General features: G+C 45.5%; 1 protein-coding gene and 1 pseudogene across 2 annotated transcripts in view; one reads left to right on the top strand and one right to left on the bottom strand.

Annotated features, from left to right (window-relative positions):
- Positions 1-20,876, top strand: part of LOC123781731 (cationic amino acid transporter 3 pseudogene) — a 187,530-nt pseudogene that overhangs the window by 25,817 nt on the left and 140,837 nt on the right. The gene's annotated exons all lie outside the window — the stretch shown is intronic.
- LOC148107789 (myc-associated zinc finger protein-like) lies at positions 3,573-4,400 on the bottom strand. Its single transcript, XM_087855926.1, has 2 exons — positions 4,170-4,400; positions 3,573-3,974 (listed from the first exon to the last, which is right to left on the bottom strand). Exons 1-2 carry the CDS (start codon positions 4,398-4,400, stop codon positions 3,573-3,575), a joined length of 633 nt encoding a protein of 210 aa, XP_087712052.1.

Genomic DNA, 20,876 nt, shown 5'->3' with positions numbered 1-20,876 from the left:
GGGGGCACCACATGCAGTCATGTGATCCTCTGCTCTGACCCTCACCTGCTCTGTGACTTGAGGCAAGTAACTTACCCTCTCTGTGCCTTAGTTTCATCATCTGTAAAATAGCAGCACTAACACCTGCTTCTGTAGCCTGTTATTGAGGAGACAAGGAGATTCATGCAGAAGAACAGTGCACAGGTGTCAAGATCGATAAATCTGAGAGCATCCGGCATTTATTCCATCCTCACCCTCATCTCTGATGTCTTCTCAGCTTCTTCTCTGCAGACCTGCTGAGCACATCAGTCTCCTGTCTCCCAGCCCTTTGTACCCCCAGCCTCTCCATCTGCATTTCCTTCCCTGTGGTCTTGCTTGCTGTTCTCCATCTCTGCTCCCATCCTCCTTTCCAGAGTCCCTCAGCACTGGAGGATCGGGCAACACCCTGTGAACTTACATGCTCTTTCCTCTCAGGGTTTCTTGTCTCCTGTGTCTCTCTTCTCACATCCTAGAGAACAGGGCCCTGTCCTCTCCTCTCTTGGGATGCTTTCCTTTCCCCCTGGGCTGGGATTACAGGGGTGAATCCCAAGATAGGCAGTGAGAGGTGCAGGGAGCTGGAGATCCAGCAGGAGAGGGGGCCAGGGAACAGGACAGCAAACTGGGCCTCTCTGCATGTGGGCTCTTCCCTCCAGGCTGTGTCATCCTTCCTCAGAATGTTTGCCATGACAGCCGGGGAGGGAAACTGTCATCTCCCTCCTGCAGCTCAGGGTTAGAGGGGAATTACTATCCACTTGTTCAGAGAGACTACATTTTCTTCCCTGATGTGGGACAGGTCATCTGGAGGCCCATCCCACAGGCAAAGGAATAGCAGTGGAGCAAAAGCTTTCCTTTTCCTCTTTGGGTTCTCTCTGCCTCTGTGTGTGTGTGTGTGTGTGTGTGTGTGTGTGTGTGTGTGTGTGTGTGTGTGTGTGTCTGGTTCTACCATTTAGGGACCCTAGCTCTACTGAAGTGCTTTCCAAAGTGTATTATAAATTTCTTTGATGAAATTAAATCTGTTTCTTTAGTGGAGGCAATTTCTAAATTCCACGATCTGGTTCAGTTTGTTTTAGAAAGGATGTGTGTCCATGGTGGACCGGGATGGTAAAGGGTTCAATGTGGAGAAGGAATGTAATTACCAGCTCCTGGATTTAATTACATGTAAGCTGTGGACATTTGGAATTTTATTAAACTTCTAAGTGTCCATGGGGGTGGGATGAACCTGGTGAATTTTGCTCCTAGTTCTTCTCTGCAGGACTTCCCTGTAAAGTTCCCTCACCATCCTCCCTCCTGTTGCTACAGAGACTCCTTGGGCTTTAGCTATACCCAGACATCTGGCCTCTGGGAACTTCAAATGTGGGTGACAGAGAAGGCGAGTAACAATTCCCCTTTAGATTGCTTGAGTTAATGTTCTTAGGATCTCCCCTGGCCCTGAGAGGACCTGGGGGACCTAGTCTTTGCAGAGCCCCAAGAAAGCCTGGGGGGAAAGGCAGGGTCCAGCCTGACATGCTAAGTCTTAGATCTTCACAAACTTGGCTGGTTGCTTCAATATTATTGTCTTAAAACCCATATTCAAGCATATACACTGGCCACAATTTCTCAGTTTCTCCTTCTATGGGTTTCATTTGTGTATTTGTGGGGGCCCTTTAGTGAGGAGCTCCTTGAAGGCATTGATCCTGACTGCTCAGAACATGTCTACACTGTTGACCCCAAGTTAATGGACTGTCACTCATGGGTTATTTTGCTCATACTGTGCCTGGTGCTTCTTCAGCTCTCAATGCAGACACAGCCCCAGGACTTAACCTCTCGTCCCTCTCCTCCATGGGATCCCTAACCAGTGTATCTAGCACCTTCTCCAGGGCTTGTCACCCTCCCTTGCTTGCCTGCCTCAGTTTCTCTTTATCCTTGGCACCCATTTCCCTACATGCAGTGTGTCAGTCTGCAGGAACCCCAAGAAAATAGGGCTGAGCTCAGGTTTATTTGGATGGCAGCACTGTGGGGGGAGGTGAGTGAGGCAGTGTGCTTATGCATGCAGGGCCTCTGGGAGCCCCAGGGGGGCACTGGGGGGGGGGAGCCTGGGGCAGCCCTGGAAGCAGCCTCACCCTCTCAGCTTTCTGGACCCATCCAGCAGCAGCAGCTCCTGAGAGGGGCCCAGGTTCAGCAGGAGTCAGGTGGGAGGGAAGAGGCTCCTGGAGCCAATATGCAGCCCCCTCCCTGGCCTGGCTCCCCTCCTGCTGCACACCTGCCTCCTTCTCTCTCTGTGTCTGCTCCCTCCCCTTCCTCCCTGCAGCCCTGTCTGCTTCCTTCCATCCTGGCCTCCTTCACCTTCATCTCTGTCAGCACATCTGTCTGTCTGTGGGCCTGACTCCAGATATTTTGTGGTGTGACATTTCCCAGGATTGGGGCTGCCCTCACTTCCCCCTTCTGGCTGTCCCCCTCCCTGTGTCCCTCCCTCAGTGTCTGAGGGTCTCTCTTCCCATCACATCTGTGTGAGTCTCACCCTGTGAGCCTTTCAGTGTTTCCCTGGCATAGCATCTCCTCCTGTCTGTCTCCTGTGCTGCCTCCCTCACCCCAGCTCCCTCTCTGCCCTCCCTCCCTCCCAGCTCTCTCCCTGTTTCTCTTATCTCTGTGTCTCTCAGCCTCTTCCCTGTCTCTGGCTCACACCCCTGCCTCCTCTCCTTTTCCCTCCTCCCAGCCCCCTATGCTCAGACACTCCCTGTGACATCACCTGGATGTCCTCTACCTGCCAGTTTCCTGCATTCTGTCCCCTCTGCCAGGAGAACCTTATGGCCCCAACTCTCCATCCTGTGTCCCACCAGCTCTGGGCCACTTCTTTTCCTTTTTTTTTTTTTTAATTTAAAATTTATTTTAATGAGGCCCATGCAATAGGAGAAATGAAGGGTGGGAACATGCAGGGGACACAGAACAAGGTGACATGGCCAGGGCCACAGCTTCTCTCAGGGAGCAGTGGGATGAGAAGAAAAGGTCAGGGATGGAGTGGGGTGGACGAGGGATGGGGTCACTATGGCTCCAGTCCGCCCACTCCCAGGAAGCTCCTGCAGTGACTGGATCCACCTCCCCCTGGTGCCTTCAAATTCCATCTCTTGTCCCGCCTCTGGCACTAGTGGCGCCTTATTCTGCTCCCTGGACTTGTTTTACCCTGAGGGATCTTAAGTAGGATGATGTTTAGAGCCTGAACCCGAACATCCCCTCCTTCTGAAGGTAGTGCCCTTGTCTTGCCTGCTTCTGTCCCGTCTCCAATCTTACCTTTTCCGCACTTTGGGACAGAATCTATGATTCCCCTCCTTCTCCCCTCCCTTCCCCTGGTAAAAAAACAAAAGCACTAACTCCCTAGGAGGGGCAGCAGACAGTAGTTGGGAGGGGTGAGGAAGGAGGAGAGCAAGGGGCATCAAGGAGAAGGCTCACAGATCTGGAAGGGCAGGGCAGGGGGTACAGAGAGGAGAGTGGTTGAGGGCAGCGGCCGCCCCTGTCCTCTGCCACCCCTGCCCCCTGTCCAGGGGGCTTCAGCACAACGGAGGGGACAGGGGTGTGTGGGGTCAGGTCTGCCAGGCCACTGTCACCACTGCTGTCCTCGGACAGAGCTCACGGGTACCTCTGCTGCAGAGCTCACAGACACGGTGATGTCCTGGCAGCACACCTGCATGTGGTCGGAAATAGCAGCCTCGCTTGGCGTCTTGCCGCACACGTGATCCTGTACCAGTTCTCCTGCAGTTCTGTGTGTGCTGCAGTGGATCCTTCATAGCAAAAGCTGCCACACATGTCACATGTGAAGGGCCGTCTGTGGAGCGCACGGTGAGCATGACCGATGAGGTGATCCTGCGGGAGCTGCTCTGGCCACACTGGGAGCAGCTGTAGGGCTTGTGCACTGAGCCCTCCTGTCCTGTGGGTGCAGGTGGTAGCTCATGGGGGTCCTCGTGCTTGCGGCACTGCTGGCACACCTGGCAATGGTAGGGCTCCTAGTCTGAGTGTCAGCTCCTGTCATTTCAGATGGAAGACATCATGGAAGTTCTTGTCACACCTCTCACAGGCGTGCTTCTCCTGGATGTGTTCCCCGCCCCCTCAACACGGTCAAGGTCACCTGACACTTGCCACCTATGGCCCCTGTGCTCCTGGGGCTCCTCTGCCACCCACACCCGCGTCTTCCCCTCCCCTGTGGTTCCACTCAGCTGGGGATGCTCAGGAGACTTGGGGGCACCATGGTGGGCCTCTCCATAGCACCGGGGGACCTGGTCAGCTCTGGCTCCCGTGTGGATGGTCTTGTGGCTCTGGACATTGTAGATGTTCTGGAACTCCTTGGTGCAGAGGGCACACCTGTTTCCCCTGCTCTTTGTCTTCTCCTTCAAGGCAGGTGGACCCTGGGCCATAACAACCATCAAGTTTGGGGCTATGAAGGCATGCAGCCAAAGTGGCTGTGGGGAAGTGGCAGCAGAGACAGGATGTGACCAAGGCCATGCGTTAGCACAAGGGCAGTGACAACAGGGGTTTCAGAGCCGGCGTGCCACTATGGAGGCAGCCAGGCCAGGGACAGCAGCAGTGGCAGGACTCCTGGACAAGCGGAGGGCAAGTCCACCTGCAGGGGCAGGGCCTCAGGGCTGTGGCAGGGAGCCTGGAGCCTCCTGGAATGGACTCTGGGTGCGGCCCTCAGAGGCAAAGAAGGGGAATGGAGCTCAGCCCCAACTTGCAAAGGGTTCGGGCATGACCCTGAAGTAGCTAGAAGGAGTTCAGGAGGCTGTCCACTCCACGGGGAAGGAAGGGTGGGCAGTGTTTTGCAAGGGAACATGGGGAACATTGCCTCAGCGATGGTGAAGCCACTGGAGCTCAGCGGGAACTGGAGGCAAGAGTCTTGTAGTGCTCAGGCTCAAGGCACCACCCCTGGATCACTGGGCTGGACCATGCCTAATGCATAGCTCTAGGGCCTCCAGGCAGCCAGTGCACCTCTGTTGGCCTGTGGGAGGGAGGGAAAGAGGCTGCCTCCGCCATTCTTTTCATTACCTGGTGATTCTCTGGGACCCTGGCATTGTCCCCAGCCTCCTACCCTCTACCCAGCAGCCAGTGAATAGTAGCACAGGGAGAAAGGGGGAGGGATTGCTATAGGGACCACATACAAAGAGAGACAGACCCTGTTCCTGCACCTGCCCATCATGCCCTCAAAAGACGGACATCAGGGGAAATCCCACTTTGAGGCAGGGAAGACAGCCTAAGGCCCTCGGAACCAACACAGATCAAACACCCATTACGCCTCCCCTACTGCTCTGTTATCACAGCCATCTTGCCAATCCTGCCTGTCTCCTTTGCCTCTAGGAATTCTCGCTCTGCCATCTTGTCTGGACCACTTATTCCCTACCCCGCATTGCACCTGGAACACAGGAGGTGCTTAATTAGTGCCTTTGGTCCATGCCTCCTGGAGAGGTGTTAGGGCAGGGTCAGTGTGATTTGTAGGTGTTCCTCAGGTGGAGGCTCTTCCTGAGACCTGGAGCAATTCTTTCTGCTTCAATTTCAATGTTCTGTCTTCCTATAGTTAGTAAATACTCTGTCCTTTCAGGGACCTGCTGCTACCCTTCTCTCCCCTCCCTCCACCTCCACCCCAGTCTCTAAGGAACCTAATTGAGGGTTTAGAGGCATTTCCGCAGGATCAAGTAGAGGCAGTGGTGCCCCTTATCCTCGAGACCCATAGTTTGTGGGCCCAACACTTACGCATTCAGCCCTGAGTCTCTAAGTAAGCCACATCTTCTCCATTTCTGAGAAGTCTGCCTCTGTTTGCAGATTCACATTCTGGGAAGGAGGAGGCATCTTCTTTTGGTTGCTGTTTCAGGGTCTTGGAAGGGCTACATTTTGAATGTCTAGAGCAGGAAGCTCTGTAGGCTGGAATTACATCTTTTTCTTTTCTTCCTCCAGCACAAGGCTCAATGCACATTCAGTCAGAATACGCTATGAACGCTCAGTGACTGTCTCAGGAAATCCCTTGTGGTTAAGCTTAAGACAGTTCCCTTTTAGTTTTATTCCTGGCGTGATTGGAAATGTGGCTAAGGGGCCAGGAGGATGGTGGTTGTAGAGGAAACTGTAGGAGATCCTGGAAGAGGCACCTGGGTCAGGGGAGGTGCTTCTATCCTTGTTACAGGACTATTGAGAGGGCTCTGTAGCTAGATCTTGGACTGGCCTCTATATCACCACAGGCTGGCCTCCACTGGGTTTCCCACACTCTCCTCCTGCCAGATAGACCTCCTCCATACCCAGGACCCTGGAGAGCTTGTTTACTTCTAAATTCACATCTTGCTCCTAAGAAAGTCTGCAGCAAAGTCCCATTTAAGCCCTCAGTCCACCTCCTCACCCATGAAGGGCCCCACTAGTCTTCCATTACCCACTTCCAGCTTTCCTCCAGGATTCCAAGTAAGCCACCTCCTTCCTATTGTCACATCCTCCCCAGGCCTCTTCCTTGCTTTGGCCCCAACTCTCTGTGGCCCAGCCTTATTAGTGCTCAGACTCCTGAGGCCCCTCCTCCACGAGGGCCCCACCTCCAGAGGACCCCGCCTCCCCAGTGCTGTAACTCCCTGAGAGCCCCACTAAGCTCCACTCCAAGTCATGACTCTGCTTGGCCAAGCCTTTCTCTGTCCCTGGTTTGGCTTGCACTTTCTTCTGAGATCTTTCTCCTCTGACGCAGAAAAAGCCCAATGGTAAGAGATTTCTCATTTTTGTAGAGTTGACAAGAAAACTGAGACAGAGCCAGAGAGGAAGCAGGCCAGTCTTGGAGTTCTACTAGCTGTCTAGCACTATGGGGTTTGGGTATTTCATGGCACCAAATCTAGAGTCTGGTTTGGAGGGTACAGACCATTACCTTGCGACTTTGGGGAGGGCAGGGAATTTTACTGGGACAGGGAGATTTGGAGGCCTACATTCTGTTCTCCTCCAGACCAGAAAGGTTCTCAGCTCTGATGAGCAAAATATGAGTTAGGGGAGATTATTCCTTAGTACTTCTCCTCCAGCATCCTTCCCACCTCTATGCCTGCCCTCCTTCCTGAACTTTCCTTTCTGACCTGGAGCAGAGCTTGCTTTCTTCATCTTTGTCTTTCCCACGGGGTCCAGCACACAATATGCTTACACATGTTCCTGGAATGAATGAAGATTTTTTCATCGCTCTGCTTCATGTTTTCAATGCTTTCTCGCTGGAGAGTCTGAAAGTCTCTGTGTGTATCTTCTCAGAGAGGACATGGGTGTGCACTTTACAGAATAGCAGCTCCAGTGTGATAAGGTGGTCCCCCATCACCAGAGAGGATTTGATGGTCTCCTTCCTCCAGGCTCAAGGAGCTAGATATCTGTTTTTACAGCTGCTGAAGGTATTTCCCTAACTTTCTTATCTAATTTAAAGAAGTTGTGGTGGGGATGGATTATAGTCCAGGTCAGGCTATAGGAGAAAAGATTAACAAGGTCCCCTGGGGTGTGGCCGCCTAGTGGTCTTTAAAACAGTCACCCAGAGGCGGTTTGCTGTTATCACAAAACGTATTTGCAACTCCTTAATTTTGAAAGCCCTTGGAGTCTTAAACTGTTCTCCACCCTCCCTGCTTCCCCACTGCCATGTACACTGTGAGCAGCATCCCAACACCAGAAGCCCACACAACACTCATCCATGCGTGACACCTGTTTTATTGATGATATGTGGTGAGTGTTGGTTTCTAGGCTGTCTTTCTCTTGCCCTCTAGCAGTTCTTGGGCAACTTCTCTCCATTATCAATTGATATCTGTTATGTGCTTCTAGAAGGCAGATTCATTTAAACCTTTGTTAAAGCAAAATCATGCAGAAAGGCCAATTTCTTCACCAAGTACATTCCAAATTGATAAATATGATTTTTGGATGATATTCATTTGCTTTATCTTTGTCCCTTTTTTCTTTGATTATCACAGAAATCACAAAGCAGAGTGGGGATGAGAAAGAACTAGGAAGAGGACTACAGAGTGTCCCTTAAAAAGTGTTGGCAGAAGCTCTTTGCTGTAGATTATGTTGTCTGAGCTGGGGTGAGGCAGGTGCATCTTGGTGGAGAAGTTATATGGATCTGTATTTGGAGAAGAGTTCAGGACTTTGAAGCACGATACAATGTTCACATGACTCCGTTGATCTGTGTCTTTCCTACAAAAAAACAAAACAAAACAATTAACTTTCCAAGGGAGCCGGTGTTGATGTGGAGCAGCCACCGAGAGCTATGAGAGCACCAAGCACAGTCTGATGAGAGAGGACGGAGAGAGAGGCAGCTGAGTCCTTGCAGGGAAGGACAGAAGGACACATTTAAAGATATGAAGGAGGGGGGCGCCTGGGTGGCTAAGCGGTTAAGCGTCTGCCTTCGGCTCAGGGCGTGATCCCGGCGTTATGGGATCGAGCCCCACATCAGGCTCCTCCCGCTATGAGCCTGCTTCTTCCTCTCCCACTCCCCCTGCTTGTGTTCCCTCTCTAGCTGGCTGTCTCTATCCTGTCGAATAAATAAATAAAATCTTTAAAAAAAAAAAAAAAAGATATGAAGGAGGATAACCAGAGTGATAGTTTGCCTTTCCCAAGCCATGTTGTGTTCATTGTGTTACTGAGGGGATGGACTGGGAGGAGGTACATGGAAGAAGAAGCCGTGGGCTCTGACCACTCACAACTGCTGGTATAATAGTGAAGACAGAGTATACTGATGGATGGGAAGACTGGATGGTTTTTTTTTTTTTTTAAGATTTTATTTATTTATTTGACAGAGATAGAGACAGCCAGCGAGAGAGGGAGCACAAGCAGGGGCAGTGGGAGAGGAAGAAGCAGGCTCCCAGGGGAGGAGCCTGATGTGGGGCTCGATCCCATAACGCTGGGATCACGCCCTGAGCCGAAGGCAGACGCTTAACCCCTGTGCCACCCAGGCGCCCCTGGATGGATTTTTAGATTCTGTGCTTACAAGGAATGGAAGGGTTTGGGGTAAAAAACAAAGATGTTTAGTAAGGCTTCTTGGAAAAGATGACTGTGTGTCAGTGTGCCCCTGTTATAGTTGTAGTTTGGAAAATGAAGTAGACAGGCAGGTGGATTTCCTTCTACTGCTTCCTCCTGATGACTTTTGTTAGCTGTTCTGTGTTGATAGGATTAAGGATTGAGAAAATGGAGTGGAGAATCATAGGGAGAATAGAGAAGAAGGTGATTTCCACTGTTGACCTCAATGTAGCACATCACATACTAATCCCTTACTGCACACCCTTCCTGGCTTTCCCAGCTCTCTTTCTGATTCCTGTTTGGAAAATCTCATTATGATTCTTCCTGATAGCCCATTAGTTTCTGAAGACCTCTAGAAGCAGAAGCTCAGGCTTTTCTGATTTGTCAAGTTGATCATCTTGTTTTAGTATGATAAAAATGTGAAGAATCTCCAACACTGGGTTCTAACTGAATCTAAACCCGTAAATGTGTCAAATCATGAATGAGGAACATAGCCTTTCACTCTGTTTTCTCTGCAGTTATCCCAGAGGGCCTAAGAAAAGGCACCTGTTCACAACCATCCCAGAATGATATTAATAATATGGAGTCTATAGAGCCTTTAAAGAAGCTTTGACAATCTGCTTGTGTACCGAGATAATGGTGCATTGATACTAGCATAGTGTTGCTGCTAGCAGGGACTCCATATATTTTGTAGGAAGGAAGCGAAATGTTTTGGTCTACATCTATACAGATTTTGGGCTACATTTCAGTGGATGGATCTGATCTATGTATAGTTGGTTTGCTGTGTGTTTTTCTGCATCAGGATGGGTTTTTACTAACTTGGAATTCAGCTTCTGCCATACTGGGATGGGATTTGAGAGGCGTAGTGCTGGGAGTGGTAGGGTAGGTAGATGGGTTGGAGGAGGTGGCTCTGTTTCCCCTTGTCTAAGCAGACAGTTTGGAAACTCTCATGCCTTCAAGTTCAAGTCTTGGTTGCACCTAGTAAAATTTATTGGCAGAATTTAGGTTTCTAGCCTCATGGAGAGAACATGAAGCAGGTTCTACCCTAAGGCGTTTTTATTTTCAAAAGGGAGAAAAAAGGTTCTTTCATGTAACATGCACGCAGAATATAGTACAAGGTAAGGTCAGAGGTCGGAGGATGCCTGATAAGTGATCCTTTTGCTGAGGTTGTATTCAGATGACTCCTGGGAGATAAGTTTGGATATTTATTTTCTTTAGCATGAGCTGCATTTGGTTACTTCCTCTTTCTTTCCAACTTTTCAAAGAAGTTATTTGACCTTTCATTCTCTTTCCCCAGGAGAGAAGTTATACATTTATTACTACTCTGGTGCTTTCTCTCTTTCTTTCCTGCACAGACTAGGACTGAGAATTATTATTATTATTATTATTATTATTATATCTTAGTGTCTTGATCTGTGTTAATATCTGTAGCAAATATTTAACTGTATCTGTCTAGTTGGGCAAAGTGGATTTACTCGCTCAAGGTATGGTGGAATTTGTTTCGTGTTTTTGGTGGCAGACATGGAAGGAAGGCATAAAGAGGCTCAATTTATTGGATCATGGCCCACACTGAAGATGTAGCTTGAACTGATGTTTTCCTGGGAAACAGTTATATACAATATCAAAATGGGGTAATTCCTGCCTCTTCCATGCAGCCTTCTCAGGTTGACCCATGGTTCACAGAAGATTCTCACCAGTCTTGCCAGCACTGAAAATTTGGTCCTTAATAATCTTACCTTTCACTGACTAGAAAGTTATCTGTGATCTTGACCGGTCCTTGCCGGGACTGTTCATTTCTTACTTAGGAATACCCTTCCTGGTTCACAGTTTATGTATATTTTACTTATTTTGGCATATGGAGAGGTGTTCATGAAATGCACTAAATCGTAAATTCTTAGAGAGGGGAATCTATGTATGCCACCATTGTCTTATGCTGTGTGTAACAGGGTATGTGATGATTGGGGGTTAACGATGGTGATGTCGATAAATTAGTGGGAAGAAAAGTGTTTTTGCTTGAGTTCTTTTGCACAAAGAATCGATGTTTACCTGAATTTTCTAATTTGGAATTTGCCTTTGTATTCATGTATACTTAGTTCAAATCTGATCTTTAACAGATTGAATCCAGTCTTTCTCACTTAGAAACTTCATCTGGTTCTACCTGAGAAGACATCCAATTTCTTACTTCAAACCCGACCCATTCTACACAGAACCCATCTGTATAGTTATTTACAGACAGTACATGAAAAATGGTAGCAAATACAGAAATACCTTTTCTCTCGGATCTTACAGTATAAGGGCATTTCATGGACACTTCCCTATCCTGAAATAAGCAATATCCTGTTCTACACACCAGTCAATCAATCGACTATTGTACACTCCTCCCTTCTGCAGGCTAGCCTTATATGTAATTATTGCAGTTCGAGAATCATGTCATGTTGCCTGATGCCAAAGCATTACATGGCTTCTTTCCCAAGTAATGTAAAGCAGTGGAAGTAATAAAACTCTGTATTGTCTGCCTTTTAAGTTGTCACACATCATGGGCATGACACTGGAGCAAATCATAAATGTCACAGATAATGAACTTTGTCTGTGCTTACTTCCCTTGTATTTTCACTTTGTTGTGGTGAAAGAAACTTGTGGTGAAAGAGACCTCAGTTCTTGTGTCAGATCTCTCACTTTGCCAAGCTGGCTATAGATCCTGGGGTACTTCCTTGGCTGTGGCCAGTTAACTCTTCGTACCTCAGGCTTCAGGTGGGGAGGGAAAGGCAAGCTGAAAGCATCCTCAGGCGGAAGCTCTGCTCCTGGGCTCCACCTCACCACCTACTACTCCTCTATCCTCTTCACTAACTGGGATTTCTCCCAGGGCAGAATTCTATGCCCTGAGTTCTGCTATTGGACATTAATGAGGGGAGAGAAGGGAGCAAGTGGAACATACTGGAGAGATTGGATATCTATCTGTAGGTGTGACTAAGCCAATTCTGGAAGTACAGTCATGTTGACAGGGTCTGGAAAGAGCATGTTCTGGGCAGAGTGGGACAGTATGTGAGGGGTGATGTTAATACCATCAAGATGTGGGTGTGTGGGGAAAGATTTGTCCTGTTCAATCAGTTGCCACAGAAAAGGTTAATAGTAGGAAAGTGGAAGAAAACAGTGAAAAGAAATATTTATAAATATAGATTATAAAAAAGAAAGACTTATAAATAAGATTATAAATAGAATCTAAAAGTTTGGATTTGATAGAGAGCAGGAAACTGCAGGTCTGGTTGGTATTGTGTGTGTGTGTGTGTGTGTGTGTGTGTGTGTGTGTGTGTGTGTGAGTGTTTGTTTAAGACTTGAGAAAAGTGTCATTTTCCAGAAGGACAATAGAGAGTACTCCCATTTCAGTCACGTGGGGCAATGTAGTATTCGGGAAGACTGTGATTTAGGGTGTCATCCTGGTTCAAGGAAGGGCAGCACTCTCTGATGGCTTCTGGGTGAATCTGAGTGAGAGGTGAGAGCATCTCATGGTTGAGATTTATCAATTTTATGGACCAGGAGGAAGGTGGACCAATGAGTATGGCAGGAGGCTGGCCCTGGATATGCAGGATTTGCAAATCACAGGAACCTGCCAGGTAGAGGTGGTGTGGACAAGGCGCTAGTGTGTATGTGACTTCATGTCAGTTGAATTGAATTGAGTTCTCGATTGGTAATCCCCAAATATCTGAAACCAATGATTTCAGTTGGAATTCCTTGGATTTATACCAAATTTTTATATAATTTACCTGAATAAAGTCCTTAAAACCTGTGTTGTCAACCCCTTGTTTCTGGACATATTTAGGGTTTTGTTTTGAGACTAAAATAGAAAGGCAATCCTTTATCTTCTCTGTTGATCTTCCTATACTAATAGCATGTTCGCAATGCTCATTATTCCTTATGTCAAGTCCATATTTGTTAATAACTTTAAAAAATATAGTGATATGATCCAAAAAGAGAAAAAGGGGTATAACGTGTGTGTGTGTGTGCATGTGTGTATAAAGTAAGATCTCTTCAAAGTTTACTAATTGTCCAAATTTTTATAGTAAAATGTTTCTCTGAACAGGCGCAAACTGGGTTCTGCATTGCATCTCATTGTCGTATTTCTTTATTCTCCTTTAATCTGCAACATTTCCTCAGCCTGCCATTCCTAACATTGACATTTTTGAACAGCAGAGGCCAGTTGTTTTATAGAAAGTCAGCTTTCTGTGGAAAACTGTTTTGTAGACTGATCATTTTTTTTTTAATTTCAAGTTTGTATTTAAGTTCTAGTTAGTTAACACATGTGGTAAAATTGGGTTCAGGTGTAGAATTCCATGATTCATCACTTACGTCTAACACCCAGTGCTCATCACAACAAGTGCCTTCCTTAAAATCCATCTTCCATTTAGCCCACCCCCGACCCACATCCCTCCAGCAACTCTCAGTTTGTTCTCTATCATTAAGATTCTCTTATGGTTTGCTTCCCTCTCTCCTTTTTTCCCCTTCCCTTATGTTCACCTGTTTTGTTTCTTAAATTCCACACATGAGTGAAATCATGTGGTATTTATCTTTCTATGACTGACTTATTTCACTTATCATAATATACTCTAGTTCTATCCACATTGTTGCAAATAGCAAGATTTCATTTTTTTGATGGCTGCGTAATATCCCGTTGTATATAGATACCACATCTTCTTCATCTTTTTATCAGTGGTTAGACATTCAGGCACTTTTCAAAATTTGGCTATAGTTGATAATGCTGCTATAAACATTGGGGTGCATGTGCCCCTTTGATTCAGTATTTTTGTATCCTTTATGTAAATACCTAGTAGTATAATTGCTGGATCATAGGGTGATTCTATTTTTAACGTTTTGAGGAACCTCCACACTGTTCTCGAGTGGCTACACCAGTTTACATTCACAGCAACAGTGCAAGAGCGTTCCTTTCTCCACAAGCTTGCCAATACCTGTTGTTTTTTGTGTTGCTAATTTTAGCTATTCTGACAGGTGTGAAGTGGTATCTCATCATGGTTTTGATTTGTATTTCCCTGATGACAAGTGATGTCAAATAATTTCCCTGATGACAAGTGATGTCACATTTTTCATGTGACTCTTGGCCATTTGTATGTCTTTTTGGAGAAATGTCTGTGCATGTCTTCTGCCCATTTCTTAACTGGATGATTTATTTTTGGGTTCTTGAGTTTGATAAGTTCTTTATAGATTTTAGATACTAACTCCTTATCAGGCATGCCATTTGCAAATATCATCTCCCATTCCATAGGTTGTCTTTTAGTTTCTTTGACTGTTTCCTTTGTTGTGCAGAAGCTTTTTATCTTGATGAAGTCCCAATAATTCATTTTTGCTTTTTTCCCTTGCCTTGGACACTTGTCTGTAAGAAGTTGTTATGCCTGAGGTCAAAGAGGTTACTGCCTGTGTTCTCTAGGATTTTGATGGTTTTCTGTCTCACATTTCAGTCTTTCATCCATTTTGACTTTATTTTTGTGTATGGAGTAAGAAAGTGGTCCAGTTACATTCTTCTGCATGTTGCTGTCCAATTTTCCCATCACCATTTGTGAAGAGACTGCCTTTTTTCCATTGAATATTCTTTCCTGTTTTGTCAAAGATTATTTGACCATATAGTTGTGGGTTCATTTCTGGGACTTCTATTTTGTTCTACTGATCTATGTGTCTGTTTTTGTGCCAGTATCATACTGTCTTGATGACTATGTCTTTGTAATATAGTTTGAAGTCCAGAATTGTGATGCCTCCAGCTTTCCTTTTCTTTTTCAAGATTGCTTTGGCTATTTGGGGTCTTTTTTCGTTTCATACAAATTTTAGTGAAAAATGCTGGTGGTATTTTGATAGGGATTGCATTAAATGTGTAGATCGCTTTGGCTGGTATAGACATTTTAACAATTTTTTTCCTTCAATCCATGAGCGTGGAATATTTTTCCATTTCTTTGTGTCTTCCTTAATTTCTTTCATAAGTGTTCTATAGTTTTCAGAGTACAGATGTTCAAAAATCATAAGATATCTAGGAATAGACCCAGACTGATCCTTTTTTGTCATTAGATTCAGGTTACACATTTTGGGGAGGAATATTATATAAGAGCATTGTTAAAGACAATTAGTGCCACGTAGGCAGGGGACATATATTTTTCCTCTCCATTGTATACATAGCATCAAGCACTAGGACTGGCATTTAGAAGGTGCTTAATATTTATTGAATGAATGAGTGAATGAATGAATGAATGACATACGATGTTCACTGCTACTTAGCTCTATTATTTTTCTACTTGAGGACAAGAGAAAGAGCAACCTTCTCCTATATTCTAGTATCATTTTTATATACATGTTTGAAGGCTTAAAGGTAACCCAGGACATCTGTAAAGAGCCCACAGAGAAAGGAAATGAGATAAAGAATATGACATGAGGTAGGCTGAGCAGTCTCTTTACCTTGGGGGTGGGTGTCGATCATACTATGTTGAGGGAAGATGATGAATAAGGTGGTCCTCAGCTGGAAAGAGACATAGCACACAAAAGTTGGGAATACATGGCCTGTTTCCTTGCTGAGAGAAATTAGTTATTTAGGTTTTCAGATTTTATTATACTTCCCTCCCCTGGCTCCTATTTGAATCCTTTGAATGACATGGTGAAAATGGATTTCTGTTTCACCCCCTTTCCCAGTGGGGACAGCCCCCTAAGTCTCTACTTTTTTTTTTAAGTTTATATACTTTTATTTTATATGTATATATTATTTTTGTATTTTCTTTTTTTTCTTTAAAACAAATTTTTTTTATGTTATGTTAGTCACCATACAGTACATCCTTAGTTTTTGATGTAGTGTTCCATGATTCATTGTTTGCGTATAACACCCAGTGCTCCATGCAATATGTGTTCTCCTTAATACCCATCACTGGCCTATCCCAATCCCCCATTCCCCTCCCCTCTGAAGCCCTCAGTTTGTAAGTCTCTCCTTCTCTACCCTCCAACTGCCACCACCCCCGTGCATGCATGTAAGTGTACATTTTCTAATATTTATATTCTGTGTTTGGGCAGCCATTCACTCCGGATTATTTGTTGTTGAGAAACTGTATAACTCCTGGACTTCTTATTTGAATATAGAAGCCTTCATCCTTGTCGCCCAGGGCAGTAAGGTTATGCCTCACAGAAATGTGTTCAGGCTTCCCTTGGGGGGCCTTTCTCTCTCCAGCACTGAGCATCTCAGACATTACTGACAGTCCTTCCTGAGGCATCTGGTGCTTGAGGCATCTATTTAATTTTGCAACTTGCAAGGGCCTGATTCACATGGCTCCTCTCCCCTTCCCAAGACTCTACCTATCCTTGTCTTTGCAGTCCTTAATTTTACTAGGTTCCAGAAAAAGCGCCCTTTATCTCCGTGTCAGCTCTTGATTATCCACAATACTGGGGGGAATAACCTAAAATAGTGAACGGTACTAAAATGATTTTTGTTTGAGTTTTAAAAGATGGAATCCTGTCTAGACATAATCCAGAAAGCAAACAGCTTCAGTGAAAGCAATCGTCGTGTCATTGTCCCATGGGTGGCTGTATGCCATCTTTGGCATCTAGAGAGGGAGGCAGATGGAAGCACAGTTTGTTCACCCCTTATTGTGTTGTCAGAAGCAGCAGACATCTGTTGAGAGCTCTGCAAAACCCGTCTCCAAGCCTTGTTTTCAAACTCTGGAGGAGGCCTTTCCTTAGTATGAGAACCCAATACTTAGCTCAGAGAACATGAAAATCGGTACACATCATGTGAAACTCTCAGTTTTCTAGTGTTTCCATCATACCCAGAGTAATGGCCAAATCACAGTGACTCTCAGACCCTATGTGAAGGTTCCAGCTTCCTGCTCTCTCTGACCTCATCCCCTACAGCTTCCCCCTCACTCACTGTGTCTTGGCCCCACAGGCCTCCTTATTATTTCTTCAAAACAGCCAAGTACCGCTTCACACCATTGGGATGGCTGCTATTAAAAAAAAAACAAAAGCAGAGGATAACGAGTGCTGGTGAGGATGTGGAGAAATTGGGACACTTGGGCATGCTGGTGGGAATGTAAAATGTGCAGTCCCTGTGGAAAACAGTATGGTCATTTGAAAAAAAAATTACATATACAATCACTATATGGTCCAACAGTCCCTCTTCTGGGTATATATCCCAAATAACTGAAAGCAGAAGCAAAAAGATATATTTTTTTAAATTTTATTTATTTCACAGAGAGAGAGGCAGCAAGAGAGGGAACACAAGCAGGGGGAGTGGGAGAGGAAGAAGCAGGCTTCCCGCTGAGCAGGGAGCCCGATGCGGGGCTTGATCCCAGAACGCTGGGATCATCACCTGAGCCGAAGGCAGATGGTCAACGACAGAGACACCCAGGAGCCCCCAAAAACATATTTGTATACCTGTATTCATAGCAGCCAGAGGTAAAGTAATCAGTCGCCCATCAGTGAATACACAGATAACTTGGATGTTGGATATACACACAGCAGAATATTATTCAGCCTTAAAGAGGAAGGACGTTCTGACACATGCTATGACATGGATGAACCTTGAAGACATTATGCCAAGTGAAATAAGCCAGTCACAGAAGGATACTATTGTATGATTCCACTTACATGAGGTACCTAGATTAGTCAAATTCATAGGGACAGGAAGTCGAATGGTGGTTGCCAGGGGCTGCTGTGAGGGGAAAATGGGAAGCTATTGTTTAATGGATACAGAGTTAGAGCTGAAGAAGATGAACAAGTTCTGGAGATGGATGATGGTGATGGTTGCACAACAGTGTGAAGGCGAAGCTGTCTTAGACCACAAATTGTAAAATCACAACATCCACTCTGAGTGGGTCTTTTTTTGTTGCTTTACTTTTCTCTGCAGCAATGATTGCAAATCTGAAACAATACATATTCTTATTCCTAATGTGTTTATTTTTTGCTTCCTATTGCAGGAATGTAAGCAACTTGAGTAGAGCGATGTTTGTGTTTTGCTTTTCTTTATCCATAGTACTAAATAAATGGAGAGCAGTGTATTTGTTGAATGAGTAATGAAAGACAATTTGATATAGACTTCTAGGGAAGGCAGAAACAGAAAGAGAAAATGGGAAAATTCCATTTTTATTTGATTTTGTGAACTATATATATATTTTTAACCCTCATACGTGAGACTCAGCCCCAGTGTTCATGGTGGCTTTTGTTCTGTTTACCTTTTCATACATATTCTGAATTGTTTCCATGTTGGACGTGTTGGTTACACATGCACCACACTTACTACTACTTCAAACTCTGGCAGTGAACTCAAAGCCTCTACCCTTGTATTCCTGACTGTCCCCTACCAGAGGTTCAGGGCTGTTTGAGTTAGGACTTCAGAAACTCTGGGGAAGCTCAGCTATCCAAAATCGTTATACTTGTATGTTTGGGAGCCAGTGGTTTCATTGGCTCTGGAGTTTTCACTGTCTGGAAATTTTAAGGAGGAAGAGAGTATTTATACAATTTGGGATCAGGAAGGACCTATGCTTAGATATAGAGGGATTGCTATAATCTCTAGAGATGTTGTATAAAGTCCACAGTTCTGGAACTTTGAGAACTTCAAAACCATTATTGAACAGCCTCGTTAGCCTTCCTCTCAAGTCTTTATCAAACTTCTAGCAAAACAACTCATATCCAAACTATATTTGAAGTCATTCAGGAGGAGCCACAAGGCCAACTTCCTGATTGGTAGGCGTGTTCACTACCTACCATGGAAACCAGTGGAAGTTACTGCCCTGGAAAAATGTTTTGAAAAGAAAAGTTCCAGAGTGAGGGCAGTACCCTTCTCAGAGACAAAGGAAGACAGACAAGAGTGGGTATGGCTGGTTGGGAATGCCAGATAGCCTGAAATTTTGTGGGTGGATTGTTGGATTTCGCAGATATTCTTCTGAGACGTATGGGATGGAACTTTTGTTTTAGAGTTTGGAAGAGCTCAGAGACTGAGAGAAACACAGGGAGCAGGAAGGAGGGGAGGATGAGCTAGGCCCTTATGGAATTCATAAAAGCTGGCTTCATGTTCCCCGGCCCATGTCTGCATTTCCTGAAGCACCTCCCCTGAGCAAACACCTCCTTTGGGAGATTGTTTCCTAATTAAATTGAGAATCACAGACCCAGGGCCCTCATTTGGAAATGTCCTCAGGAAATGTTCTTGAAATAATGATGGTGAATGTTCTAGTCTCCTGTTTATATCTCTGTTTGACCGTTTCTCTCTTTCCAAAAGAACAAAACAAAACAACCCTTCTTCTAGGAATCTCAAGATGCAATAGTCAATCAATACATCTATATTCATTTTCTCTCTTAAATTCCTCTTTTGGTTGCTTGTTAGCAATTATGAGCAGATCCTTGTGCTGTGTAGTGGTAGTTGGAGATGGCAGTGTGGAATCCAGAATGACGAGGCGTATAGATCCTGGCCCAGCCCTTGGAGGCTTTGAGACTACAAAGGAATTTAAGTAACACACCCCAGACACCAGCTGATAGGGAAAATTAGTTTCAGCTGACCATCATGATGGGCTGTAAGTGCTGGTGGGAAGGGGAGGAAAGTTGGAGATGGGGATCAGTCAGGATGCACAGTCCTGTCAGTATGGCTTAAGAAAGGCTTCCTAGATGCAAGGCGGAAAAAGGTTGTGGAATATGGTTGAGAAGAGCTAGAGTGTCAAGAGTGGACAGAAGGAGTGAGGAGGGCATCCCTGGCAGGGCAGGGAACTTACCCAGTCCAAAGGCTCATCCGAAGAAGGGTAAGTCAGGATGTGAGGAGCTGAGTTAGGAAGCAGGTGATGGGCTTGAGGGCAGGGGAAGAATTAGGTTGGGGCTGGACAGCTGGGTCAGAAAGTCTGGACTGAATATAAACCATTGGAATAATCACAGATTATTTCTTGGAGAAAGGACATTTCTGAATATGGCAATTAAGGACGATGTTTTTCTGTATTTTATAAGCTGGACTTGTGGTAGGCTCTCTCAAGATTCCCAATCATGAGTTTGCTTTCTCTTCTGTAAGTTTGCTTGTTCATTTGTTTGTTCTGCCTGCTTCTGTTGGAGTCATAAAATATGATTATTTAGTTGCCAGAAGTTTTGTTCTTTGGGTTGCTTCTCTGGTATCTTCCTATTTTGTCTGTAGGCCCATTTTCCCTCATTTTCAGTAAAAGTTGGAAGAGAGCAAGGTCCACCCTGCACAACACAATTGAGAAAAACAGAAATTATCAAAAGCATTACCAGTCTGTGACCCTGCAATTCAGATGGTCCTCCTCTCAGGATTCCTGCTCAGGATGCATGGATGGACTTCAGAAGGGTGTATGACATTTTTTTGAGGTGACCGACCTCAGAGAGGTCTGTGATTTAAAAAAATGTGAAGAACTAGTGTTGTACCCTTTGTTGGGAGGGAGGTGGCTGGAGATGGTTCCCCACAGAGAAATGTGGCACAAGCGACCTTAGTGCCAAGTGCAGGAGCCTCCAAAGGCAACTGAAGGCGCTGAAGGAGAAAGAGAAATTGGGAAAAAGGAAATGAGCTCAGAGGAAACTGGTAGGAGGGGTGCCCCATCTTTCCTTGTCCTGAACTCTCTTTCCAGCAGGTGTTTTTTCTTTGTATTCTCCATATCCTGGCTATTACAGGATTCTAGTTTCCCCTTCAATTTAAATCTATTGGGACCCTGCCATTTATCAGGCTCTGTACCAGGTCCTCTCACAACATTATCTACTACAATTCCGTTGTTGAACGTGCAGTGCTCAGAGTGGAGTCAGTCCCTCCCTCAGTCATGGCGTAGTGACACATTGTTTCCTGTCAGGCCTCTTCTTTTCTTTTCTTTTCTTTTCTTTTCTTTTCTTTTCTTTTCTTTTCTTTCTTTTCTTTTCTTCTTTTCTTTTTTTTCTTTTCTCGC

The sequence above is a fragment of the Ursus americanus genome, chromosome 25 (genome assembly GCF_024610735.1).
Source record: "Ursus americanus isolate L20-20 chromosome 25, mUrsAme1.1.p, whole genome shotgun sequence".
Classification (NCBI taxonomy): Eukaryota; Metazoa; Chordata; class Mammalia; order Carnivora; family Ursidae; genus Ursus; species Ursus americanus.
This window is presented reverse-complemented; position numbering and strand designations above follow the sequence as displayed.